Source organism: Manis javanica, chromosome 6, assembly GCF_040802235.1.
Source record: "Manis javanica isolate MJ-LG chromosome 6, MJ_LKY, whole genome shotgun sequence".
Lineage (NCBI taxonomy): Eukaryota > Metazoa > Chordata > Mammalia > Pholidota > Manidae > Manis > Manis javanica.
The window spans coordinates 148,764,198-148,792,177 of record NC_133161.1 but is presented as its reverse complement, the minus strand read 5'-3'; the positions used below and the strand labels follow the sequence as shown (position 1 = coordinate 148,792,177).

The 27,980-nt window shown below is 43.4% G+C and overlaps 1 protein-coding gene across 3 annotated transcripts; it reads right to left on the bottom strand.

Moving 5' to 3' along the window:
• Nucleotides 1–56: 56 nt before the first annotated feature.
• On the bottom strand, nucleotides 57–27,788 carry ZW10 (zw10 kinetochore protein). Of its 3 annotated transcripts, none has more exons than XM_073239768.1 (16): nucleotides 27,376–27,788; nucleotides 25,782–25,916; nucleotides 23,166–23,267; nucleotides 22,903–22,980; nucleotides 22,599–22,758; nucleotides 21,153–21,305; nucleotides 20,543–20,734; nucleotides 13,191–13,357; nucleotides 12,485–12,667; nucleotides 9,066–9,286; nucleotides 7,001–7,072; nucleotides 5,068–5,237; nucleotides 4,158–4,288; nucleotides 3,542–3,673; nucleotides 2,630–2,832; nucleotides 57–646 (listed from the first exon to the last, which is right to left on the bottom strand). In XM_073239768.1, exons 1-16 carry the CDS (start codon nucleotides 27,478–27,480, stop codon nucleotides 526–528), a joined length of 2,325 nt encoding a protein of 774 aa, XP_073095869.1. In that variant the 5' UTR covers nucleotides 27,481–27,788; the 3' UTR covers nucleotides 57–525. The 3 variants fall into 3 exon arrangements, with proteins under 3 accessions (XP_073095869.1, XP_073095868.1, XP_073095870.1); XM_073239767.1 differs by having other exon boundaries at nucleotides 9,066–9,304; nucleotides 27,376–27,783; XM_073239769.1 differs by having other exon boundaries at nucleotides 9,066–9,304; nucleotides 25,782–25,937; nucleotides 27,376–27,601.
• Nucleotides 27,789–27,980: the final 192 nt, after the last annotated feature.

Here is a 27,980-nt window from a genome sequence, read left to right as displayed (position 1 = left end):
GTTTCTGGGTCTTTTTTGTCAAAGCTCCCATGTTACTAAAGACACTCACCCTTAACTCTGAAAAAACTATTTATTGGAAAGAAATATTCAAGGAAGTCTCCTTAATTCATGCAAGGCTAAATATGGTTCTTCTATCCCCCAAAATAGATCCATTTGCTCACAAGCTCCAAACCCTGTCTGCCGGATCCCCCAGACTCCTTGACCCGAGGCCAGGGCCTTGTTCATGACGGGTAGGGCTCCCAGAGGGCCCGGGGAAGCAGTGAAACCACGCTGCCCCACAGCTTCTAGGCAAGGTAGGGTGACTAGAAGGTCAACAAACTGGGGTGCTTCACTTGACAGCTCATCTTTAGATCCAGGCCAACAAAACCTCCTTGCAGGCGGAGGTAAGGCGTTCTCAGGAGAGAGCAAACTTTTATGATACAATGGCTCGCCAAAGCCAAAAGGGGACTCCAGGGTCTTTAAAGGTGTGACCACGCCAAGAAAGGAACCCACATGAGCACGACACGTTGTCTTAGGAATGCGGAGCTATTTAATCTTAGCGAGCACAGCTGCCCTTCTTTCTGTGTTCTGGAACAAGGCACGAATTAAAGCTTTCACTTCGTTGGAAGAGAACGCAGCTGCCAAGGGTCCTTTTCCATTAGCCCACCTACAAAATAAAAGACAAAATTCTATTTCCTATTATGTCCTTGAAGGATAAACAAGACTTAAAAATTGCTTATTCGATCCCAAACACTTGTTTTAAATGGAAATAAAACAAAGCCTGGCGTCCTTCCCCTCTTTCCAGATCTGCCACTCAACCTCCTGACCTCTTCTGCTTGCTGGCTGCACTCTGGTGTCAGCAGACAGGTGAAAAGACCACGTTTGGAGGGTAAGACTGTTTTCCCTTACTCTATACTCACTAAGCCCTGTTTGAACTTAACAATTATGACCACATCTTCGTATGGCCATATAGTCTGGGGATCTGCAAGTACTTTGAAGTGAACCACAGGCGACAGATGTTAACTAACAAAGGACTGGCATAAAAATACATAGAGCACTCCTTTGAATCAATAATGAAATCACAAATAACCCAGTGGAATAAAGGGCAAAATACATGAACAGGCATTTATAACAGAAGAAAAAGAATGATCAGTAAGATGCTATCATTAGACTTTAGGGAAATGTAAATTAAAATGACAAGCTACCATTTCACACCTACTAGATCAGCAAAAACTTTGAAGTCTGATAATACCAAACACTGGTGAAAATGTGAAGCAACAAGATAAACTATGAAATATTTGTGTAACGGAATATGACACAGCAGTGAAAACAAACCACAGCTACACATACTGTCATGAATGAATCTCAAAAACATGATATTCAACAAGGGCAAGTCATAGAAGATCCCACTTACAGAAAGTCCAAACACGAGCAAGTTTATACTTAAAACACTGTTCAGGGATATGTGCACACACGGTGACACTAAAGGTGAGGAATAAATGACACGAGGCTCAAGACAGGGGTCACCTCTGCTGGGTAGCATTTGGAAAGGGGTGCACGGAGGCCTTCACAGGCACCGCAAGTATTTTTCTGCAGTTAGGTACTAGGTACAGTAACATCTTTTTTTCCTTAAACTGTGACTCTATGTTACATATACTATGCTCCCTCCTATGTATATTTTACAAGTTTAAGTTGTTTAAACTACACGACTAGAATGTAGCTTCTTTGGTAGAAAACTTTCTCATTATCCTTGTATTTACTGCAATCACTGGGAGAAAAATCATCTTACCAGGCAGAAAAAAAAGGTCTGATACCCCAGTACTGCAAAGTTCCTCCAAACAAGGAATGAATGATGGTTCCTAGGCTGGAAGAGGGCTCCTTACCAGCCAAGAAAAATTACCAGCTGCTGCCTTTGGAGTATTACCTAAAGACATCCTGAGACTCACCAAAGACTTGGAGATAACAAATCAAACTTAGAAACACTCTCAAGTGCTTTTTTTCAGGTAGAACTCTCATTCACACTGCTTTAGAACAGACAGTATTTGCTGAGGACAACGCAGACACGCCTAGGACGGGCAAGCTGCAGCAGACACATGAGGAGCTGTTTGAGGCCTATTCAGAGCTCCCTAGGCAGGGTGCGCATACTCCCGATAGTCACCCAGCTATCCTGTTTGCGCAGCGCCAACGACGGGCACACGCTAGTACAATATGACACAGCACACGGTCACTGCTGGTGTTGAGAGCAAACGTCACCCACTACACCGAAGAAAGATGAACCCTGTCTGCGCGTAAGGCGCTTCTCTCTAAAACTTCTGTACTCCCTGCCGAGAAGCTGCTGGTCAACAGAAGAATGGTTTGATGCTGAAGAGTCCATACAAATAAAAGCCACTTCTCTGTTAACAGAGCAAAACCAATCTGAAAATGCACCCACTGTTGGTTAAAATGGGCAACAATTTCTATCCAGGTGTCAGAAAGCTGTGCTATGCAGACCATCTGTACAACCTGCCGAAATGACGTGTTCAGGACCAAAAAAATGTAAATCAGAAGTCTTTATGCCATAAAGCATGAGGAATTTGCTACCACACCGTCATCAGGCAGGCCCCACTCCCAGCCCCCGGCTGCGCTGCCCAGGCGCCACCCCCACACCCACCGGTCCCCGATCTCTCGCAGGCCGGCTCTCAGCAGCAGCAGCAGTTCCTGGAACGGCATCCACTTCGGCACATAGACTGCAACCTCCTCTTGGTACTTCCTGTTTCTGCTCTCTTCAGCTAGAGGTACAAACACGAGCGGCCCTTCATCCATCACTGTTTTGCATAAGGAGTACAGTCGATCGCCATCTTTAGTAGAGATGTCCTGGTTTTGCACAAAGGGAACACAACAGTAGAGTTGGGCCAGCTCAGTGGTGGGAAAAGGGCAGATCTCTGGTGCATGCTGTCCAGGAAGCCAGTGACAGCAGACGTTCCCCAGCACACTCACAAGCCACCAGCTTCATCAGCTCTGACAATACTCTGAAAGCTAGGACAACACGAAACATGTCTCAACAGATGTCAGTAACTCAGTCTGCCTACAGGGAAGAGCCCATTTCTCCAGGGTAACGCGGCTCGGATTGCTGCAAAGCAAGGGATGTCATCACGAACAAGAGTTTAGCCCATTTGCGCTCTGAAAGCATCAGGCGGCAGAGCCCAGGCAACGGCCTTGAGAGTCACACACTCTCTCTGTGGGGCCTGCACTTCTCTTTGCTCAATTACTTAGTTCACTTGGGAATTAAACAAACACACGACTTCACACCTCACGATACCCAGGTCCCCGTCCTCCTCGTGATTACACAGGGGCCGGGCAGAGCGGTGGGGCCCTACTTTCTGATACAGGCAGGACAGACAGAAGCCAGCAAGTCTCCGCAAAACAGAACCAAGACAGAATTTCAAATTAACAGTGTGACACGTTAGACAAAAACATGAACAATTTCTCCTACCACCTGTGGTGACATAAATGACACATCAACAACACTCTCTTAGCGAAGGCACAATGCGGGGCACAACCTGCGCGTCAAGTCTGGCGTTACCTCGAGGGCAGTGACTCTGCCTATGATCTCAGAAATCGCTGTACTGAGCAGAGTGCCCAGGGCCTTGCAGTATATATTCACTGGCAAGACATCCTGCCACACGACTCCGAGTCTCCTGAGTTGGTGCAGCACCTGTCAGAAGAACAGAGCTATTTACACGGTACAGGGTTCTTGCAACTCCACTTTTCCAGATTTATATTTATCATTTGCATGTGTTTGGGAGAAAAAGTGTCACGTAAAGGCGAGGTGAAGGGACATTCGACCTCAGCGATATCCCTGCTAGATGGGAAGCAGACTCACTGTGGCGATGGGCGAACTGCTGTGAAAGGTAACACACAGGCACAAGAGGCAGGAAGATGAAAGGGGGCCTTCAGACCCCCACGCCCAGGCCCCGGGCAGCCGCGCGCTACGGCAGACCGGCTCACAACTGGCAGCACTTCTGGCTGCAGGAGAGAGAGCTTCAAGCCAGACTGGTGGGTGGGGATGAAGGTCAAAAGAGGGCTGTGAAGGGCATCCGACTTCCAAAGGGGCTGTGCCCGCCCCGTGTTCTCGGCAGAAACGTAAGGGGGACGTGGCCAAGGACAGTGTAGGCGCCCAGGGCTATGACGGTCCCCACCTGCCGGACTGCTTTGTTTGCTGCAGAGTAGTTCTCTTCATCATCCATGTTTGCAAAGTTCCCAGCACTTGACAATCTTTCCAGAAGCTCTCCTTTCTGTGCCCGCAGCTGGGCTAAGAAACACTCGGTCCCTGCGATGGGAAAACAGGAGAGAGCCCCACAAGCTGTGCAGTCACACAGCGCAGAACCAGCATGCACAAGGACATACAGCCTGGAACGTGTGTCTGTCCTGCTGATTTCAGAACAACTGCCTGCTAGGCAGCAGCACAAAGCTGCCCTAAGGCCACCGAAACCCAATTCTGATCCATCAGCCAGTCCCTCCAAACCCCCTCAGGACAACGTGTTTCCTAAGAGTTTGTCCGGAGGCAGGCGAGGGAAGCCCCTTGCACAGAAGCAGAGGCGGATTTCTCCACACCACCCGAAGGCCGAGCTCAGTGAGTCAGTCTGCTTTTCTCAGGCTACCACCATAGTAAACACCCTGCTTCACCCCGCATTTCCTTCGATTTTTAACGATCCTAGTAAAGCTAAGGAGACAGAAGGGGAGCTGCCCTGGAGTCTGCAGAACAGGCCCATGAGGGAGCTCCCAGCGACAGTGCCGGCAGAGCCGTCGCAGGGCAGACCTTAGGAGGTGTCACCGCGTGACAGAGCTGCTACTACGTGGCGACCTCACTGCACACCAGCCAAGCAGTCTGGACACTAATGTACCATGGAGTCATGTCATGAAAACAGTGCCTCCACAAAGACCGCATCACTACCAATAACTGCAAACACCTGCAAATGAAATGTCCTCCCTCCGTCCAACAGAGCTCAGGACCACCACCTAATTTCTGACCACCTCATTCCCAAACTACAGACACTACGCTGAGAAGCTGCGAAACACATGTTTTCTTACACTTAAGGTGTCAGTTACCGAGTCTCCTGAAGCCAGGTACGAGGTCCACGAAAGTAGCAGCGCCAGCGCAAAGAACGGGAGCGAGACGCAGGCTAAACTGATGGCCTAGGGTCAGCAGGTGGTGAGCGATATACATGCAGTTGTTGTGGTGAACGGCAGCCAACTGGGGCAGTTTCTGGAGGTTCTCCCTAGGCAAGCAGAAGGGGCAGCAAAGAGAGAAACCACCTGGTACTGTGGCAGAGATCAGTGAAATGTTAAACTCTTCTCATGTGCCTCTGGGCTTTAGTGACGGTCTGCTGTGCAGACGCTGTGACAGGGACCGCCTGGTCACTGCCATCCCACCTGGAGAGGTCATTACACCTGGATGTGACCTTACCTAGTAATACTATCCCAGGGATTAAAAGGAAGAGTAAGGGAATCAAGACGTTTACCTGAGTCAACTCTTTGTACTAGGGACCTGGGAGAGCTTACAGAATAATTCCCTTGAAATTTAACACTGGTGAAGTGTGTGGAAATACAGATTTACTTCCCCATTCTCCAAATTCCCATTTCATTTATATAATGAAGCATTTACTTTCTAGTTCACTCATTTTCAAAACTGGCTACAGGTTAGAGGTACTTGGGAAATTTAAAAAAATAAAGATGTTTAGACTTCACCTAAACAAATTAAATCACAATCTTTGAGTGAACCCAGGACATTTACATTTGAAAATCTTCCCAGGTAATATTTTTATCCAGGATTGCAAACCACTGCTCTAATTCCTCCACACGTATATTCTATCCACCCAACTTGGGAAGAGAGCCTATCTTATGTTTCTGCTACACAGTCACAAGCAGTCATTCAATTAACACTTCCTGGCTGCGTAACTCACTGTCAAGCTAGGATTCAAAGGTGAGAAACTGACACTCCAAGACGGGTGTCCTCATTCCTGCTTCAAATCAAAATCACCTGTAGGGTTTTAGAAGCATACAGGTGCCTGGGTCTTACACCAGACCTGTAAGTCAGAACCTCCAAGGCAAATAGACATTCTTAAAGCTCCATACATAATTCCAAAATACTGCCAAAGCTGAGACCCATGTGAAAAATGTTCCTAAACCATAGAAATGCCTAAGCTGACTGTCTCTGAATCTCCAGGGATACGGCTGTTTGCTGACCCAAAGATGTTTTCTCTTTTACCTAACTTAAGTGGTAAGTGAAATAATCATAAACCACAGCAAAGAGAATATAAATAAAAATAAGGTTCACAAAAAGCTCTTTTATAACAAAAACAATAGATGGGCCTACTTAAAAACATCTCAAATGTTCAAAAATAGGAACTAAAAATTACTACAAATAAAAAGCTGATTTTTTTCTTGGAATCCACAGTCCTTGGCTGTGGAACAGCTATGCTGATGTATGATTAAAAACATTCATAAAAGGCATCCAAAACACTTATTTGTAAAGCAGAATTCCTGGAAGCTCAGAATTTCAAATTATTAAAAGAAACTTTTCAAGTCTAAGACATTAAGTAACTACAGTCAGAGACACTAAGAAAAGTGGCTGATCAGACACAAGAGTTGAGCAGGAATGAATCTCTTGTGGCGCCGTGTCTGCACAGCCATGGGTGCCAAGATAGAGGGTGGCATGGGTGCTAGGCAGCAACATGGTGTCATGGCCCTTCTGTTCTGCAACCAAGTGAAGCAGATCTGAAAATACCAAGCATCAGAACAAAAGGGCAAAGTCCTTTTCAGCTTTTAAATTTGCATCCCCCACTACATTCCAAGACTGCAGAGCCCTAATTCATTAGTAAATCACCTATGCCCTTTAAACATGTTTTTTAATGGTTTATTGCATTTAATTGTGAATTTTAGTGACCAAAGTATCTTTGGTGGGGATATAAAATGGCTGGCTTTCACCTGACTTATAAACATCTTAGATAACATTACACAGAAGCCAGACAGCGGCACTTACCTGTGATATGTTGGCACAACATCATGGAACAAATGGAAGATATTCCTCACTGAGTAGAAAAGCTGAACAGCACTAGAAGGAAAACACAGTTTCAACAGAAATGCATAAGGTCTATTGGCAATGAGAAAAACCTTCACACTGAGTGTCCCTTAGGAGTCATTGACTCAAACTACAACTGGATAGGGTAGGAGTCTTGGCACTGCTGAAAATACCGTTATTCTGGATGGGAACAGTCTCGAGCAGTATCTGCCAACTAGACTTCAGCTTTACAAACCTGCATCTCCTCGTAGCTGTAACAGAGGCACCGAGCCGACGCTCCTTCCCCATTTACCCGTGGGCGCCCTGCCCATACCCAGAGGCCCTTCAGCAGCAAGGCGGCCTTGCCCTCAGGCCCACGCCACTCACCACTGGCACACTCTGCAGGGCAAGGCACTGGGAGGCACTCAGCTGGCTCTTTAGCACCAGCCTGACTCAGCTTTCACCTTTTCCCTTAACTCCGATGCCAGACCAATCATTTCTAGGACAGAACGGAACCTCCATCTCTTTCGTCGTTTACATCTCGCCTCTGAACACCTACCGACTATCATGAAAACAAACCGAGAGTGAACGCAAAGTCTGTGCGGCCACTTCTGCGTGACAGTCTCTTCCACTGTGTCCTGAGTGAGACACAGGAATTCCACTTATACCCATTTCTAACTATTCAGAGGTAAATCATGGTTACTATACTGCAGAACACTATTGCTACTTGATTACTGATACTAATTTAGTTCGTTTTATTTTTGCTGTATGTGTTGCTGTTTGAGGTCTGACAGTGGGGAAGTGAGTTCTCAGTCTGGTTGTGGTGTTGTATGTCTCATTAAAAGGGGAAAACTTGTCTTTAGACACTCAGTGTATAAAAATATTGTCTGATGCTGTGCTCTCAAAATCTTTAGGAAATACTGCCTAGCATCTCTAACTCTGGCCTCGTATATTTCAGGTGAATGCCTTGTGAAGAAAGTTACTCCCATATTGATTTTGCCAAAGGAGCACATACTTTTTTTTTTCCACATACTTCTTTTGACATGTATTTTTCTTCCTACTTAATGTTTAAAACTAGATGGACTTATGAATATAATGATTCATTGAAGTCACAGAACTATCTTGGTAAACATGTTCTCCCTAGAGCAGAATAAAATAGATTTGTTTGCAGGTGGAGATAAAAACTTGAACTCTGGAAGGCCACCTGAAGATGCCGTCTAGGTCAAGCCCCAGCCAAAGTGGTTCCCACTACGAGGACAGGCATTCAAACTGCTACACAGACGCAAGCTGAAGAGGCTTTCTGCAAACATGTTCTACAATCAGCTTAGGCCACCGCCTGTCACGCTCTCCCTGGTTCAGTCTAGGAGCAGGGGAGGAGCTTATCAAGCAAACAGATTCAGGACAAGACGGAGTAGAACAGAGTTTGAGGTGCCCTTAAAAGGGTGAAATCAGATCTTTGGGGCACCCCATTCTTTTCCTTCTACTTTTGGCTGTCCAACAATTATTGCTTTAAAAATAAACACTTAAAATTATTAAATGTTTAAATATTAAACATTTAAAATTAATCAGGGCCTGGATTTCAAAAGTAAGAATGAGTATTAAGCTAAAGGGCCAGAGCAGGCTGGAGCAGGTGGTTTGACTACCACTATTCTCACTGCCACCAGTAATAATAAACACCTGAGCATTTATTAATCATTCCCAGTGGTTTCCTGAGTTCCTTCCACATGCGTTCTCATGTAGTATTATTCAACTCAAATAAAAAGTAAAAACAAAACAAAAATTAAAAAGCTTTTTGTTAAAGTGATTACAATTTTTTAACGTCAAAGAAATCCATTCAGCCATTACATGCTTCTATTTTTATACTTCGCTGTAAGATGTGTATGTTAGTATGAATAAAAGTTAATTATCAATATGTATCTGTGTGCTGCACTGTTTTTCTGGGGGGGTAAAAAGACCCAAAGAAGCCCAGCTAATTCTTAGTAAGTGTCCAGCACAGACATGCGCTTAACCAGGCCACCGCCATCTGCAGACGGCCCGGAGCTCTCACCACTGATCGCTGCTGGCTGTTGCCTCCGATAAAGTCTGATAGGCAAGTTCCATTAACTGCTTCACAGACTCACTGACGCGGCACGCGGGCAGAGAAAAGGAATGCTGGTCCAGTGTACTTCCGGGCTCTAAATCCACGACTTCGCTGTACTGAGCTGTGCACATTTTCTGTACTTGTAGCTTGTCACCCTGGTCAGCACTGGGCAAGTCCGGCACACGTATCTGGGCATCAGGAGCAATCTGACATTCAAACACACAAACAGAAAAGGCACTGTCCTCTGCACAATTCAAAGCTAAGCACACAGTGAGGAATAAGATACTGGCTCCTTGCATTGCCACAAAGCTGTGGTAATTAAAAGATTGAAGAGTGATTAAGAGATGTGAGTAAGCACGGCAGTCCTGTGACTGCTGCCCAGGCCTGGGTGAGAGCTGCCGGGAGAGAAAGCCACCCCCACCGTGCAGCGCTCCCGATTCTGCGCGTCCTTACCCTCGGTGAGCCTGGCAAAGCAGAACCTGTTCCAAGATTTCAGGTAAATGAAAGGCCTTCAAAGATCATCCTCTCAAACCAGACTATCAGACTCCTGCACACCACTACGATACTGTGTTCCACTGCTGTTCAACAGACTATTCCACACCAGGGCCATGGGTTGGCTTACAGAAGTAACTCTCAAGTCAGCACAGCCTCCCCTTAAAAGACAAAACAAAACTCCAAACCAAAACCAAAAAAGCCTCCCTAACATTTTATATAGAATGAAAATTCTCAGATTTGGTCAAGACTGACTAAAAGAATATAAGACTGCTAGTCTGGAAACATCAGTGGTATTTTTTGCCCTGACTTCTAACAAAGTCATTTAAACAAAGTTGTTTTCTCAGAGTCTGCACTGCGGTGACGGTTTTCAAACCTTGCTTCTCAAACATACCAGAGGGGGTAAAAAAAGGCCATTAAGTAGATGGAAGCAGCAGGTTCCACTGCATGAGCAACACCTCTGTTAGGTACATACTGGACCACTACAGAAAATTTCTGATAGAAGGTCTCAGTTTAATAAAAATGCTTAAGTCATCAGACTTGCCTTCTTGATCTGTAAAATGATGAGATAGTATCCACTTCACAGGGTAGTTACAGTTTAAATCAGAGTACAAATGTCAGGGTGCCAACAATCAAATTTATGGCTAAGGTTACATATGTAGAAGAAAAAATAGTATTATACAGATGATTTTTAAAATGCTGTTTGTCTGAAAGATAGTGGACCCAGAATACACATGACTCAAAAAAGTGACTCCACAATGAGGGTCAGGGACCCTAAGACTGAAGAATGTAAGCTCAAAAATGGAAACTTGTCAGGTCAAAATGAAAACACAAAAAACAAACAATAGCAAAACACAACTTTGTATCTTAAGGAAAAATAGTGGGGACACAGATGGAATTGTTTTAGAGATCATTTAGATGAAGACCATGAAAAGCAATTGAGTTTAAAATGGTCTTTAGAAAAGTGAAGAGGAGCTTGGCAAAGCTGGGCAGTTCAGAAGGCCTGACCCCAGGGCCTCAAGGCCAAGGGAAAGGGCCAGGTCAGGACCTAGAGCCGCAGTCCTCAAGCAGGGACAAGTCTGCCCTCTGGGGGACGTTTGGCGGTGTCTGGAGACACTGCTAGTGCCCCACCTGGGAGAGGTGCTACTGGCATCTGGTGGGCAGAAGTTAGAGGTGCTACTAAACATCTTACAGGATGGCCCCCTCAGCAAAAAATTACCTGGCCCCAGATGTTCACAGTGCCCCACCCCGTTGAGGAACCCTGATCCAGGGGAAGCTGGGTACGGGTATCAGGAAAACGCATTTCATAGAATGTCAGAACTAGCTGAGTAGGGAGCTCAGAGATTATCTAGCTCGACTCTGTCATATTACAGAAGAGGACAAGAAATCCAATAAGGGTAAAAAATTTAGCCCAGATCACCGAGCAATCCAGTGACAATCCTATTCACATCAAGGAGCTAAGGGGTACGTATACTGATTCACTGACTGGATGTGTCCTGAGCACCGAGCACACAGTATTGTGTACTTGGCATCTTCTTGGTGCTGGAGATATACAGTAAACAAAAGAGTGTAGGAAAATTAAAAAAAACAAAACACCTTGCTTTCATGAACCTTATTTTCTAGAGAGGGAGAAACAAAAAATTTATATATGTTTACTGATGATCAGCGATATGGAGGAAAATACATGGTAAGAGTACAGGAAACAGAGGTCACAACTTAAAAAGGAGCGCTCAGGAACGGAAGCAGGCCTGTGGCAACAAGGTTCCAAGCAAAGGGAGTAAGAAGTTCGCAGTGCTGCGACCAAGGGGGCCTCGCCGACTCAGGCAATGGCAGGAGTCCGGGGTGCCTGCGCAGCGGCTGCAGAAGCCTGCAACAGGAGACGGAGGAAGGGGGGCAATGGGGTGCCTAGGAGGCCTCTGGAAAGCTACTGGGTCTTTTCCTAAATGAGGTGGGAAGCCACCAGATTTTGTGCAGAAGAGTTACATAACCACGTGGTATTTATATAAAAACAAGAAACCCAAAGCACACTTCCTGGCACTGAGCAGATTTCAGCCCCTTAACCACCCAAAATTACCTCATATGTGTTGCCTAAAATGGGTAATTAAATGTTTTGCTGCCATGGACACAGTAACAGGGCACCCCCAAGGAAAATGGAGGATGCGGAAGACAGGGTACAGGGAAAGGGGCTCGTCTCCATCCCCCCCAGCAGAGGTGATGGGGGAGCTGGGGCTGAGGACTTCTGCCTTAAGAATTACCTTGCTCTCTGCTTTGCTTTAATCTAAGCAATCCCTTACATTCACCAAGTACTATTTTACATATGCAAGACCTGAGGAAAAACAGAGAATACACAGAATCATCTGCAGTCAAAGGAATAACTTGCTCTCAGTGCAAACTAATTAGGTCACTTGTTTTGCAAGCAATTGTTTATCTTACGTACATACACAGATTCACCTTTTTTATTATTTGAACTTCAAAACCAGTGCATCTTCTAGCCTAACAGGTGAAGTAAATGTTTTCACAGTGGCATATAATCCTCGGACATAACAAAGCCAATCACCCCTGACACAAAATTGTACTAAAAACACAAGTAACGAAGGTGAGGAAAGTCTACAGGCTGACACCCTGTCTAAGCCCAACAATAGTAATCTATTATGTTTACATGGCTTTTCCCAGTTTACGCAGTGCTTTCATGTGTATTAACTCATCTGGACCTCACAATACCCTATGAAAGACGTAGGTATTAGGACCATTTCAAAGGTGAGAAAGCTAATGGTTAGATTAGCAACTCCCCTCAATGAGCTCAGCAACTGTCCTGCTCTCTTCCACCCTGTGGTAGTCATCTCAAAAACGAGCTTCCTCCTAAGCACAACTGCAACATACTATAACCCCAATACCTTCACAGTGTTGTGAATTTCAGAGGTCATTAAGTTTCTGGCTGCTACAATCACATCCTGACACTTCTTGTTAGCAAAATGAGAATTGATGTTACGGGCATATTTCAGCAAGTTAGTAGTATCTCCTTTTAAAAACTTCATCTCTTTTAGGGCATTTTCAAATTCTTCAGTGGACTGTATGATCTGAGAAACAAAAAAGGAAAAAAGGAATCATATACAAATATTCCACTTCAACATTAAAATTTCAATCCAACATACAGAAAAGAACAAGGACCGGCTGGTCATTTAAGTTTCAGAACAGACCATCAATTATTAGATATAAAAATATTATATATTTTTCCAGCCTAAAATTCATTAGGAATAGTACCTTCAACAGAAATTCCTGACTCTACTCAGTAAAGGTACAAAGATCTTTAAAACAAATATCCTTATTTTAGTGTTCAAGTTAACACTAAAAAGCAACAGAAAAGTAAGTGCCACATAGTCGCTACCACGGCTGATACAACTATAAAAGTACCTCACTTAAAATATATTTAATGAGAAAACATACTTCCCAATCAAAAAGTAGGAAGCTGGGAGAGAAAGAAGTTATAAGGAATTTGCTTCCACTCCTTATTAGTAATTATTTTCAGGAGCAAAAAGCTCCGAGGAAAGCAAGAGCGGCAGCAGCAGCCCGGCGTCGAGCGCTCCCGCGCGGCCCTCTCACCTCCTCGTACTGCTGCAAGTCGCTGCTGTTCGCTGGGATAGAATGAACCAAGCAGTTTTTAACGAGGCACTCGGACAAGTCCTCCCAGATGATGTCACCCAGCATCCCAGCCAGTATGATCTTGGGTGTTTTTTCAGTTTCTAGGTCAGCATCATCAAGAGGCAGATCTGAATTCAAAAGAAAAAGTTTTAGGCAAGAAACTTTCAGTATAGATTATTCTCAAGTTTCCTAGTTTCCTAGAATTCCTTAATTTTATGACCACGGGGAAGAAAACAGCACAGATTTTACAGCCCCCTCCACCCGACTGTGTTGGGCAAACCATGACATACCATTTGGCTCCCACCGCTCAGGTGAGTCCCTGCACTGTCCCCCTGCCTGTACTCTGTTAACAGGAAGGTGTCAGGCCTCTGCATTACACAGCGATCAGCAACACTTGCGCTGTGATGCCCAGTCCAGCAAACACAACACTGCAATACCTCTTCTACAGCGCATCTTTGTTTTTTCACCAGACATTTTGAGGGAGTTATATTTAGAATATACTACTGATTAAATACTAGTTAAGAATCAGTGAGCAATGCAGAGGGAAGAGGAACCCCAAGTGGGACCAGCTATTTTGAACCAAGTTCTGATTCACCACGGAAGACCTCAGGGGTTAAGAATGTTGAAAGAATGTCTATATTGTCCAGAGCCTTGAGAGACCTCACAGTATTTAAAACGTAGGCTTGCACTACGCAATGATAGCCACCAGCCACACCTGGCTACTGAGCACTTAAAATGTGGCTGGTGTGACAAAGAGCCGAATTTATTAAAATTCCAGTTAATTTTAATTTAAGTTTAAAAATGGACACAAGGGCATGCGGTTATAAAAGGGTAGCACAAAGGAACCTTGGGGTGACAGAACAGTTCTGTATCTTGGTGGTGGTGGCAGTTACAAAAATATACATATAGAACTGCACAGAACTATACATGCTCACAAATGAGCACAGGTAAACCTGGTGAAATCTGAATAGGTTCTGTCAAGGTACCAGTCAATTTCCTGATTTTGACAGCATACTACAGTTCCACCAGATGTCACACTGGAGAAAAGTGTACTTTTAATAAAAATTATAAACTAAAAAAAAAGGTAGTATAAAATGTGTTTCTGTTAAACAAAACTTAGTTGTTTCAGTAAGACCACATTTCATTTTAATCACCACACAGAGTAGGTACTATGTTACATACTACAGAACTCTAGTCACACACATACACGATTTCTAGTGCCTCACATACACGTTACCAATCTAGCTGGTGTGAACAGACAGATTCATTCCACTGGAAGGACTTTTCTTCCCTGTGCACCAACATAAAACACTATAACGTGTTTGAGTATTTTATGCAAAAGCACAAGCTACAATGATACCTATATGAATTATAAAAGGTAGTTGAAATTAAATCCTTATTTTAATTATGATGTAATTGCTCTTCTAGCTTAAGAAAGTAATTATGGACAAGGTACACTTATTCAGGCAAAATCCAGTGACGATGCAGAAGCTAGTAGAACCACTGAACAGTAAAGGGAAAAAGAGAGACTTGGAAGAAAATAGATCACAAATTTCACACCGAATGGCAGCTGTAATATGCTTAAGAAAAAGCAAAACAAAAAAACCTGCTTGTTCTAGATAATAAACAATATAAAGAAATGTTTTTCAGCAAATAAATTGGGAATTTTTAAGTTTCTTCTCAAAAAGAATTGACAAAATTAGTCACCTGAAATCACAACTAAACATCCAACCAAAAATGCGATTTTAACAGTATCTAAGCCTGCAACTTTGGTCAGCTAGAAAATGACTTGGATTCTTGCACACACACAAAACATTTTTGATAGAGACATGCAAAAAAAAGTATTATTTGTGTTGTGGAAATATTTTTAGAAAACTGAGAAAAATACATTTTTAAAAATGTAAAAGCCCTTCAATTAAGCCATTATAAGGGGGATATTGTTCAGAGACTGCTAGGTCTCTGAGTATCTAATCAAAGACCAATTGACTCAGCTTCTGAATTACTACAAGTACTTTTCTTTAGGTTCAGATATTTTAAGTGGTTTTGTTTAAAACGAGTTTCAAATTAACAAATTGTTAATTCAGTCTACAATATCAAACTTGCAGTATAATGTTTTAATCTTATAAATTAAAATTGTTAAGATCATATGACAAAAAGAATTTCAGCTAGATATAGAAAATTCTATCACAAGAGACAGTACCAATGCTACGTTAGGTAAAAAAGTGCAAATCTGTAATTTTAAAACAGGAGACTAATGAGTCCCTTACTGCTTCACCCCACTTCATGATACATGTATGCGTTTAGCTTTTTTCTGAAATGGACTCTATGAAAACTCTCATGAATGCAGTTGTTAAACTTGTTCACATGCAAACAACACACATTATCACTGGTTTAGGGAACTGTTGAAAGAAACAGGGCAGTAAGTACAATGATCTTACACTCTTTTCCAATGCTCATTAGTTGAGTCTGGAAGAGTTTTACAAAGACGTACTGCACTGTTATCTTCAAGATTTTCTTGAATGCTTGCCAAATATTCAATAATCAGAGATACAAAATGGCAATGTATTTTGTTTTCTTACTGATATCATACTGCATATGAACTAGCTACATGTGAAGCTTTAAGGCAAAGAAAAGCCTATTTGTGTCCTAGCTAGACACATGCAAAAATTTGTAACTGAAATTAAACCTTTCCATTAATACAAATCAGTAATAACTTTACCGTTTTTCTAACAAAACTATGCAGAAGACCTGTATTCTAATCACTAATGTGAACTGGCTGCCAAAATACCAAATAATTTGAGAATGCTTTGTTGATAGTGATAAATTTACAACTTCTAAAAAACTTACCCAATACCACTTTGAATTTCATGTTAATAATATTGATACATGGGTAGTGACTTTACTTAATTTAGTCATAATTTTGAAACTGATACGCTTTTGCTTCAAATTAATTCTCTTTAGAGGGATGAAACAAATCTGGTGATGTAGATGACAGTATTGAAGGAAAATTATGTTTTGTTACTCAACAGTTACTGGGAATCTTTTCAGTATGTTTGGAACAACACAGATATGGAACCTACTTTTTCAACTGTAAATTTTATAATATTTAAATACATAACCAGTATTTCTAGGGAAAATTCGCATCTAAACTGAGATGTGCTGTAAGTGTAAAATATGCACCAAATTTGGAACAGTTTGCATAAATAAAAGAAGGTAAAACACCTTATTAATAATTTTACATTGATTATATGTTGAAATAATATTTTGGCCATATTGGGCTAAATAAAATATATCAGTAAACACAAGTTTACATGTTTCCTTTGACTTCTTTAAATGTGGCTACTAGAAGACTTCACCTTATATTAGAAGGCTCACATTTTACTGCTATTAGCCACTGCTGACCTAGACCACAGCACCTAAATCCAAGTGCCATCCTAGTCAAGCAGTGCTAAGCAGCAGGTACGGTGTCCCTTGCTGAATAAAGATTTGCTGAATGGGTATGCACATGCATACCAGAAAAGGAAAGTCAGAAGTCAGGTGTAATACACAGGTATGATCACTGTATAAACCACTGTGCATACTTTTCTTCTTTCCTAAAATCACACTATGAAAATTTCACCATACTATCAGAATATACTCTATTCCTGTTTCACTTAATTTTTAACAAGGAAAAGATAAAGAATTTGTCATACTATCTTCCATGTCTAATGGCATAGCCCCTTTTAATATGCTGACATAATAAACTAGTTGGTTGCTTTCTTATGCCAAACCACCTTTGCACTCCTAGAACAAATCCTCAGTCACAATGCATTTTTTTTTAAAGGTAATGCTGGATTTAATTAGTATTTTTTGTAAATGCTTGCATTTATAAGCCAAAGGGAAAATCGTTTGACATGTTTTCTCTGTAATATAAGCTATCATTATTACACTTTGGTATTAAGTGTATGCTGGTTTTTAAAAAATTAAGTAGGGCACATATTCATCATTTTCTGTTGACTATTTCTAAAATCAGTTTCTAAAGAGCCTCAATTTACAAAGGGATCATCTGTATCTGAAGAATGCACAGAATTCAGCCATAAACCTTCTATGCTGACGGTGGACTTTTTAGTGGCAAGTCTGGAACAACCCTTCAAATTTCTTCTACAATTATTTGTATATTCAGAGTTTCTGCTTCTTGATAAATTTTAGTAGTTTATACTTCCTAGAAAATCACTCATGGCCAGAGCAAAATGTGCGTGTATGACGAGCCCCAAGCCTCTAGCGTGTGGAGAGAAACAGCCAAGTTCTCCCTCTCCGTACCCACAAGCCCCTTCTCTGTGCCCGTGTGACCAGTATTAAGGGTCTGGTTTGTACTCTTCCTCCCTTACACCCATATGAACATCTGTCCCTCTGAGATGTGACTTTGATAAAACTAAGTTTTCATTTACTCTTGACTCTACTTCTGACTCTTTTTCATTCTACTGGTCTCTTGTACAAAGAACATAGTTTTAATTATAAATCCTCCCACGAGTTTTTCTTTAAATCATTAGCAATTCTCACAAATAAATTTTTAATGTAAGCTTTGGAGTAATTAGTCCATTCTGAAAATAGAAAATGACTGTGATTGGAAATATATCAACTTCATGTGTTATTTTGGAACAAACTAACAATTCTGAGAGACTATCTTCTAATCCAAGATAACTTCCCTTTTATTCAGGTTTTACATCATTTCCCCGTAAATTTTATGGTTTTCCTTATGTATGTCCTCTCCTTTCTTACTAAATTTATCTTCAAGAACTGTATAGATTTTATTGTCATTATAAATACCTTTATATTTTAACTTATAATTATTACTAATTTAGAGAAGGCACCAATTTTTTAATATTTATATTGTAACTAGACAACTTAGTAAACTGATTAATTATAAAAGTTTTAGTAGAGTCTTTTGGTTTTTTAGGTATACAATTATACCACTTACAAGTAAAGGTAATTTCTTCTATTTTAATATTCATACTTATTTTACTGTATCTTTTTTACATTCACCACAACCCATGTCAAAGAATATTAATGATAGTGTGCATTCCCACCTGATGATTGATTTTAATAAAGTTTTTAATCCTTTAATAGAACACTTGATGACTTTTTACTTAATCATTTCCCTATTCTTCCAGATTTCATTACCTTTCAGTATTTCAGTATTATAAATAACATTTTGATGAACATCCTTGTAATAAATTAACTGGCTTTGTATACTTAAGATTACGTCTTTAGGGCAGATTCCTAGAAGCTGAAATCTTGGTTTGAAGGTTACAAACATGTTAAAACTTTTTAAATATTCTGCTAAATTTTTTCCAAAACAATTTTCTTTCTACTCTTTTAAAAGCTCCTTTGTTTTTGGTATAATGATGCTTAATAATAAAGAAAACATGGGAGAACAAATACGTATGTAAAAGGTCAAAAGAAGAGCATATAACCAAAGACAAACCTAAAAGGGGAAAAGCATTTATGAAGCTTCAGAATGACTGAAATCCAAAGTAGAGGATTTTAAAAAGAACTAAGGACTTAAAATATCATTTTCAGATTACATTTAGATGGAGAAGATGAAGGGAGTGAATGCTTTCAGAGAGAACTCAGAATTCCTAAACTCCTGCTTGTCATTCTCCCCTTTGCCAAAGACAATGAGCTTGGAACAAACAGTAAAGGAGAAACTAAAGCCTAAAACTCGTGAAGAGATCAGAGGAGCCCCTGGCAACACCACATGAGCTGCCTTCTGTGCGGAGGCCCCCAGGCCCGAGAAACGTACCAGTGAGACAGGCGTACGACTGACTGACGTCATGAGGTCCGTGACCTGGAAAGAGGTTCATACGCAACTCCCCAGAGCCCTCTCTGACTCTGGCCCTATCCCACGCAGTAGTATCATCACCGATTCAGATTAAACTATATGAAAATTCTGTCATCAAGTAAGCATACGGACAATGAATTAGAAAGGACAGTAAACACACTGCAAAACTGTACCAAGTAAAATTTAACTCCAAAAAATCATGGGAGCACAGCAGTTTGTACTGAGTATGACATAGGATTTTCATTTACATTGAGCTCAATAGGTTACCTGTAATACATGAAAGCTTTGGCTATACTGACAGAAGCAGAACTGAGAAGGCAGACATGAATGCCCCCATACTATTCTAACAGGTTCCAACTATCCCTAGAATACTGTGTTCTGTTTAACACCATACTTCAACAGGAGAACTACAGAAGAAATGGAATATTTTATTCACAGAAGCAGTAAGGACAGGGGAACCTGAAACTACGTTATTAAAAAAAAAAAAAGGATGTTTATATTAATAATGATAAGGTGATAGGGAAATAGTAGCAGCTACTGTGAAGAATCTTCGAGTCCAGCATGTGTAAAGTCAATCAGGCTTGTTCGACAAAGCTCCACACAGTAGGACATCATTAAAGCAGACAGCATGCAACAATACATTCTGAACAATTCTTTTAAACCACCCTAAAGATTTAATTTACAAAATGGGCATTTTGGTAATGGAAGAAGAAAAACTACCTTGGATTTCTGTAGTTGACCTAAGTCTTAAGACTTTCTTTTCCTTCTCTGTTGTTAAAACTAGAAAAATTTCCAAGCTTTACATGTAAATTATTTTATATAAACTCGTAGGCTGCCAGGTAGGCGTACTAACAACAGCAGCATTGTTTTCACTTTCCCCACATCAAGAATGCTTGATCTGACCTCCCAATGAGAGAACCGAGAAAAGCACAAGCAAGCTAAGTCAAATACGCAAGTAAAAACTAAGAACAGTATGAAAACAAACACTGGGACAAACTTAATTTTTAACAGTACGACAACCAAAAATGATTCAAGCAATACAGCAACTGGGTATTTCAAGTGAGAATATATGAAGATAAACCAACAGGAAATGAATTAAATGAGGCGGCATGTAATTCATTTCCTGTGTTAAACCTAGATTTTTCCCACTAAAATATGTAAAATAGCACTTGGTTCATTTCTGCTTTTCTTATAATTAAAGCAAAAGCCCAAAATGTGATGTTACTCAGTCCAATAAAAAAGTTATTAAGAATTCAACTACATATTATAAATACATAGTCTAGGTAGCACCGATCACTCTGCTCGTCAACAGAGGGCAGAGAAGGAATGCAAACCAGAGCAAGAAGTGAGCCGGCAGCCGCTCTGTTCCCACAGCACGACTCACCCGCCTCCAATCGGCTGTTCATTCAACTTGCGGACATTTTTACCTACTTTAAGGTAATGCTGACTTTTAAAAACAACACCAACTTTTCCAAGATACAAAAGCACATACCTAGGAGCTGTTTCTGCAGCACTTCCAGTACCAGCTTGATTTTTGCAAAAACGTCAGATGGCGATGGATGCTCCAAGTCAGACATCACAGATTCAAAACTAATGGTAACGGTGTTAGACTGGCTTTCTACCACAGCACAGAGGGACGCACAAGAAGCCAGGGGCCTGAGGATATACTTCAGCAGCATTTGGCCTGAAGAATTACATGAACACACATCAGAAACCACTACGAGGAACTTTTAAAAGCAAGCATGTCAAAATAAAATCTTTGAGCCTAACGACAAAAACACATGTACCAGGACTTACACACCGTGTGCTGCAGGTTGCCCAACTCAAGTTTCCCAGACCAGCTAGATTTTTGTGATTATTCAAAAACACCAAATAAATAGCAGCATACAGTTAAAAAAAAAAAAAAAAAAAAGGAAAAAAGGACCCAAGCCCTTAATGAGAAGGGCAGTATTTATGATAATTTCATTTGATGAACAGTGAGGCAAAACTCTAGGATCCGTCACTGATATTACCCAGAGTATTACTGTATGACCTCTCCAGTCACTCCTTACACTGGACCATCTGAGATTTTTGTGTACATTACATACAGCGGAACACCGTACCAAATGACTTAAGCTTCGTATGTAGCTCCCCAAGGATAAAAAATGCCAACAGGACAGAGCTGACTGGGGGCACAGGGGTCTTCTCTTCTTTCTGAGACTGTTCAGTGCATAAGTGAAGTTCTGTTTGTAGGCAAGATTCCAAGTTGCTGGTATCTAAGGAAAAGGTAAAAAAAATCAGCAATACAAGATGTTCCCACTTCTATTCCTCAGAGTCTATCCTCTCTAGGTATGTGGCTTTATCACAATATCCTTCTAATGCAACCAGACAGTAATCACGACATACGTGTCCCTGGCATCACTTTAAGAGGGGAATGACTGTTTCTGGCATACCCAAAGTCTCACATTAAATACAAAGTAAGATGATGTGCCTATATATTAAAAAGTACTTATTAAATATGTATTGAGAGAAGGCAGGAATGAGAAGTGACGTCCTAGCTTCACTTAAGATCTGCTCTTCTAGGTTCTTTCTTACCAAATAGACTAGCTTGCCTAACAAGTTTAACCAGAAGGGTGTATTACAACAAATTAACACACCTGCCACCTTCTCTAAATTTTATAGTCTACTTGGAAACAGAATTTAAGACATTCCAGATTACTTCCTTCAAAATACCTGAAATGTGTGTATGTGCGTGTCCATGCACACACATATGTATATACTGTATTTGGAAGCCAAACTGGATAGAAAGGAGGCAGGGGGACTGAAAGGTTCTCCTGAAACAGACTAAATTTCAAGACTGAATATTGGAAAACATACAAGTGTCATGGCATGTCCTTTACATACAGCCTCATAGGTCGTACTTTGTGTAAACAGGCCTTAAAGAAGACTCACACCCAGCAGTGGGCAGGAGGGCTGAGGGCCAAGTAGCAAAAGTCACAGCGAGAGCCAGAGTATCCTTTTCTTCATCTTGCAAAGGATCCCCATCTCATGAGTCTATCACCATTTTTTCCAGAAAGACTGAAAAAAATTGCGCCAAACCAGTCCCACTGACCCCCTCCCCCACCTATGTTCTTTCCTCTGCAAGAGGGGGGCAGGTTGAATAGCTTCTTTAAACCTGCTAGTCAAGACAGTTCCTGGGATCAGGGCTGTTGGGAATGCATACATCCTGAAACGCGGTGGAGACGTGGAACAGTCAGTTGTAAACTGCTACCACCTCCCCCAGCATACCCCCACCACGAGGCTCCCGCCCATCCTATCGTTTATCCCGTCCCTGCTCCTTCCTTGTCAGGGGCACACAGAGAGACACAGAGAAGTGGAGTGAGGACGATTTAGGGACCCAAATGTGTCGGTCCTAATAAGCCTTTTGCTTAATAAGAAACTAAATGTAGACTTGGGAGATTAACAAATGAAACTTTCTCACCCACCAATATAAAATATTCAGAACACATTCAGAGGCCTAATTAGTTCAGGCAGATTAAGCAAAGCAGTCCACCTGAGGCCAGCAGCACCTTTTGATGGTGGGAGCTTCCATACAATCAGCTTCTGCCACTCTTCTCCAAGGTGATAGAGTATATTCTGTTTCTGTATCGTGAGCTCCATGCTGAGAGATTTCAACATTTTTAAATCAAAGCATTTTCTGGATTTTAATAACATCAAGCCTTTCTGTGCCTGTCAGTAAAATGGAATCACTGTTGAACGTTCCATCTGGACTCAGGACAATTAGAATATACTTGTACAATGACACACAGAAAACAGAGTTTACGAACAACAAGAACAGCACCGACTGCTCGTGCCTGGGAGAAGCATTAATACCTTTTCCAGACACCGAGCTGCAGCGACATACTCCTTCTCTGTTAATGCACAGTTATATTCTTCAATAGCAGTAGAAAACTGCAAAAAGAAGTACAGCTTTTAGGTATTTTATGTTACACATCCTACTATGTCAAGTCTGTCTGCTTGTCTGCTCTTAAAGTATGAAAATACACCAAAGATTCAGGTATACCCATTTAACAATAAGACCAACTGAAAAAAAAAAAAAAGAAAACGTCTTCACCTCCCGAACACTAGCTACTGACCTCTTGGAGCTGTTTAAGCAAACTCAGGACGACTGAGTCTCTTTCCAACTGTCGCTTCAAGTCTGTAAACTCAGCAGTTGATACACGAAGATCCTGCCGGACCTGGTCACACAGCAAAGACAAGTGCTTTTAGGCTACACTACACCTGAGAAATGAAACATGTACAGCTGACCAATAGCTTCACTAGATGAGTGTGATAATGTTGAAGTTTAAGTGCCAGTTAAGATTGGAACATAAATCACAAAATGTAACAGGAAGAGATCTTACGTGATCCACTTAACCCAAACAATTGTCCTATGCAGCAATACCCATTCCCAACGTAACAGCCTTGGGTTACCATCTATTCTTAACTTCAGCAGGGATTTTTCATCAGAGCGCATCCCCCTGCACTTCTAGAAGGGCCTCCCCACTGCCAGGTGATAACCCATCCACCATGGATGGCTCTGTCGGAATGCTTTTATGACTCAGAATCCACCTCCCATTCTGTCCCACCTTTTCAGGGACTTCACACCATCAATTATTTCCTTTCTACAACTTTCACCTCACTCTAATTCATTCTTCATGAAATATACACTAACTGAATACTTACTAGAGCAACACTCCCACCATCAGACTTAAACGTTTCAGAACGTCTCCCATCTTCGAGAAAACAGTCCCTTCACCTCAGCAACTACCCTCTTCTCAGCAGCCACCTTCTCTCTCTCCTCCCCCACAGGCTCCTGGCAGGAGTGACCCACGCTCACTGTCCTTCCTTCCTCACCTCCCACTCGCCCTGTAACTCTCAGGGATCTGGTTTCTACCACCACCACCATCTCACCAACACTATGCTAGAACAGCCGGTGCCAGGAACACGCCGCTGCCAACCCAAAGCACAGCAGCAGAGTCTCGCTCTCAGCACACCTGCTTTCCCTTCCCTGGTCCCACGGCACCATCCTCCACTGAAAATGTTTCTTCCTAGTTCTCTGGCCATTCGTGTTCTTTTGGGAGCCTCATTCTCCCCTCTGACCACTTCATACGCACTGATATTCTGTGCTGCCTGGTGCCTGGTCCTCTTCTCACTCTAACCTGTGGCTCTCCAAAGCCAACTATTCCTTTGGCCCGCTCTCATTTGGGACATTCGGGGATATCTGGAGACCAACGACAGAGTTCTACTGGCATCTAGTGGGCAGACGCGAGGGATGCTGTCAAGTGCCCTGCAATGTCAGGACAGCCCCCGACAAGCTGGCACTACCCAGGGCCACAGACCAACGACGCAGAGGCTGAGAACCCCTGCTCAATGCTCTCTAGGCCACCTCTTCCACCTCCATGGCTAACCTCCACGCATGTACATGGATGAACGATGTGCAAAACATCCACAAAAATCCATTCTTCCATTTCCCACAGTGATAGCACGTGGCTACCCCACCTAGACTATATGTGATCACGTGTCTAAGATCTCACTAGTGGATTTTAAGCAGAAGTGATGTGCACCACTTCCAAGTGTGAATCTTAAGAAAATAGATGTGCCTCTCCCAAGCACAAATACCCTTTGAAGACATTTTTTAAACTGTGCCAGAGTTGTAGAATAACACATTATTAAAACCTCTAATCAAAATGATTGGTGAAATGGTATTAAATAGATTTTCTAGGTAATTAATGGTTTTCTCTCAGGTGATTCAAGTTTCACAGAGAATTTTGAAAAACACATGTTTGCTTTCCTTCTTCAGTATATATCACATAGAGAAAAGGCCTGGTATCTATCCTTGAGGACCTTGAAAATACCTCAACATCTTAACTTTGGATATCAATGAGTCATGGGCAGTAATTCAGAAACAGATGAGATATTAAACCTCTAATCTATCTTGCCTCCTTTCAAATGTGTATTTTTCCACAAGGAAACTGCAGGGAAGAACCCTGGTGAGATAATACACACTATAAATGACTTTAAAATTGTAAAGTGGCTATTTTGTTTCCAGACTGGCTTGCGCCTTTCTGTGATGACAACACTTTGCAAACGTGGTGAACATCTTTAAAACCCACCAGACTTTCCAAAGACAACAGAATAAACACTAGCCCCACAAAGCAACACAGTACAGGTGGGCAAGGATTCTCTGCATGTCCAGAGAGAGTGGCTTTATGACAGCAAGTGGAGTGGTCGCGACTGGCAAGCAGCCAATTCCAGAGAACAGCCCAAAGACAAAGACTGTGCTGAAGTTTGAATGTGCTAAGCCCGGCTACAGACGCAGGAGGACGCTGGCCTGTAAGAGACGCCAGTGTTTTAAACGAGGAGAGAGAAAAGGAAAAGCCAAATGATCTAGTACTAAGCTTTCATCTGTTTTTATTTTATGACAGACAAAAAAATCTTGACATTACTTCTTAAAAATTTATAAAGTTCTATTTAAATGCAAGACATTATTATAGCTTAAAAAAATACCATAAAAATAAATTTTTTAAATTACAGTTTTGGAAAATATTTCTATTGTAAGTTGGAAGCTACCCTAAAATCATGTACTTTGAATACCATTTCCCAATAAGGAAAGCGAAGTCTCGAAAAGCTGTACAGAACTGAATTGGGGAGGAATCAGGAAGCTGAACTGCCTCCCTATGAACCGACGCAACATAACAAACTATTCTTACCTCACTCTCTATCCTGGATTTCAGGAGGTCGATGTCATCAGACAGCTTATCCACTCGGGCGACCAGGTCCTGCGCACTCTGCATGCTAGGCAAGAATTCACTGTGCTTCTTGCTGATCATACTGCACACCTCACCCTAAAACAGAAGATAAAAGAACTGCAGGGAGATGAATAGGGAACTCTATTAAAAATAAACAGCTCGTCTTCCTAAAGGAATCGTCCATGTTGGAGCCTTCCTGCCAGTTACCCACACCCACTCACTTTCCCTTCAAGTCAACGGGTTTCTTTGAAAAACAAATTTCTCCCACCCTTACGGGTCCCTCACATTATTGGGGTGTAAGAAAGCAAAGATCACTAAATCCCACCAGTGCCCGAGAGGAGTACACGGCTGGAAAGGAGAAAGTGGAGCCAGAATCTCTGATACTGAACTGTATCAGCTCAGACTCTAGCCACCAATTTTAATCATGTATCTAACAGAAAAGACTGCAAATGAATAAATTAAATCCATAATCTGTATACTTCAAACAATTAATGAATTTCTATCTTTCTGCTTATAAAATTTTAAGGCCTAATCTTAGACCCCCTACATTGATTTGACTTCCGTCAACAAACAAATGATAGAATACTCTGCACTGAACGCCCACAGACTCCTTCTGAGTAGGAAAATTACCATATACCCTTAAGGAACCAGGATGGAGAATTCAGAATGTAAGACAGCAACAGAGTTCATGTGCTCCAGGAACACAAACCCGGAGGGGGCCACCTCTGCCTGAAGGAAAATGGGGGCGCTTTTCATGCAGGAAACTGCATTTGAGATGGACCCTGAAAAATGGGTGGCGATAGTACAGGTAAAGAGGGAGAAATGGAGACATGAGCAGAATCCAAGGCCTGCGCGGCGCACAGAAAGTAATTCTCAACTGGCTACAGATTCGGGCCGGTAAAAGCACCCAGGGTCCAGAGCACAGGGGAGGCGCCCGGTGCCCAGGGCAGCTTTAAGAAGATGGGTGAAAAATCCTCAAACCGGGTCAGGGGCGCCGCGACCTGGAAACTCAGTGTCCGTTACGCGGCGTTCAATGACAGGACCGAGAAACTCCGCCGCAGGAAGCAGCCCTGTACCACCAGGCGGTGCCGGAGGCGCTCGGACGCGCGCCTTCACGGCCCGGCGCCCCACGCCGCTCGAGTCCAGGCCTGCGGCCGCGCACGTCACTGCGGCGAGAGCGACGCGGGTGTGACAGCTGGTGACAGCATCACTCCACCAAGCGAAGGGACGGGGCTCCGCCGACCCCGGGCCCAGGGCCCCGCCTGCGTGTCCGCGGCGTTCGGCACAGCCTCCAGCTCCGAGCCTCCAGCCTCGGGGACGCAGGCGCGCTCAACACCCACAGCTTCTAACACGGAAACACCCGGGGCGCGAATTCCCGCCGCGCGGCCCCCCGCGCCACCGGCCCGCGCACAGAGACGGGTGCGGACCCCCGACCCCAGGGCTGCGGGCGGGGCCGGCTCCCCTCCCCGCGCCCCGCCCGCCCCGGCCCTGGCCCCGGCCCGTCGCGCGAGGGCCCGGCGCCCCTCCTCCCGTCCCCGGCGGCCGCCGGCCTCACCTTGACCTCGTCCACCCGCCGCGTCAGTCGGCCGATGCGGGTGCCCAGATCCTCCTTCTCCAGCCGGCCCGAGTGCGCCAGGACTTCCGTCACGAACGAAGCCATCACTACGAGCGGCCCCGGAGCTCCCTCCGCGGCACGGCGCGCGGCCTGCCGGGAAGCGGAGTCTCGCGCGACCCGGACCGCCGCGCGAAGGCGGGAGCCACACTCCGCTCCCAGCAGGCCCCGCGGCCGGCCAGGGCCGGCGGGCGCTCGGCAGGCGCGTTTGCTCCTCGGCGCTTCCAAACGGCTCTCCTCTTCGCGCCTTGAGACGTGGGATCTTCCTACCGACCCGTTTCTGCACTTCGCATCGCCTCCCGGAAGGCCCGGCGAGCCGGGCCGCGCGGGCCGCACGGGCCTCAGTCCAGCCCGGCGGGGTTCTGGGAAGTGGAGGGGCGCATGCGCCACCCCGCCGCGCTCCGCCTCCGGCGCGGGGCCCGGGGCTCTTCTGGGCGCCTGCGTAACTCCGTGCGCGCCCCCGGCGGGCGGCGTGCTCGTGCCCGCTGCCGGGACGAAGTGTCAGGCGGCAGCGCTGGGCCCGTGCCGTGGGACGTCACAGGTGGGTT

Bases quoted from the DNA above. Each gene is read 5' to 3' on its own strand.
- ZW10 (XM_073239767.1), bottom strand. From the start codon at position 27,480: ATGGCTTCGTTCGTGACGGAAGTCCTGGCGCACTCGGGCCGGCTGGAG. The intron at 21,306-22,598 runs GTGCTGCTGGCC...CCTTTTCCTTAG, and splicing joins GAAGCTCCCACCATCAAAAG to ATACCAGCAACTTGGAATCT. The intron at 2,833-3,541 runs GTAACGCCAGAC...GTGCAAAACCAG, and splicing joins GCAGAGTCACTGCCCTCGAG to GACATCTCTACTAAAGATGG.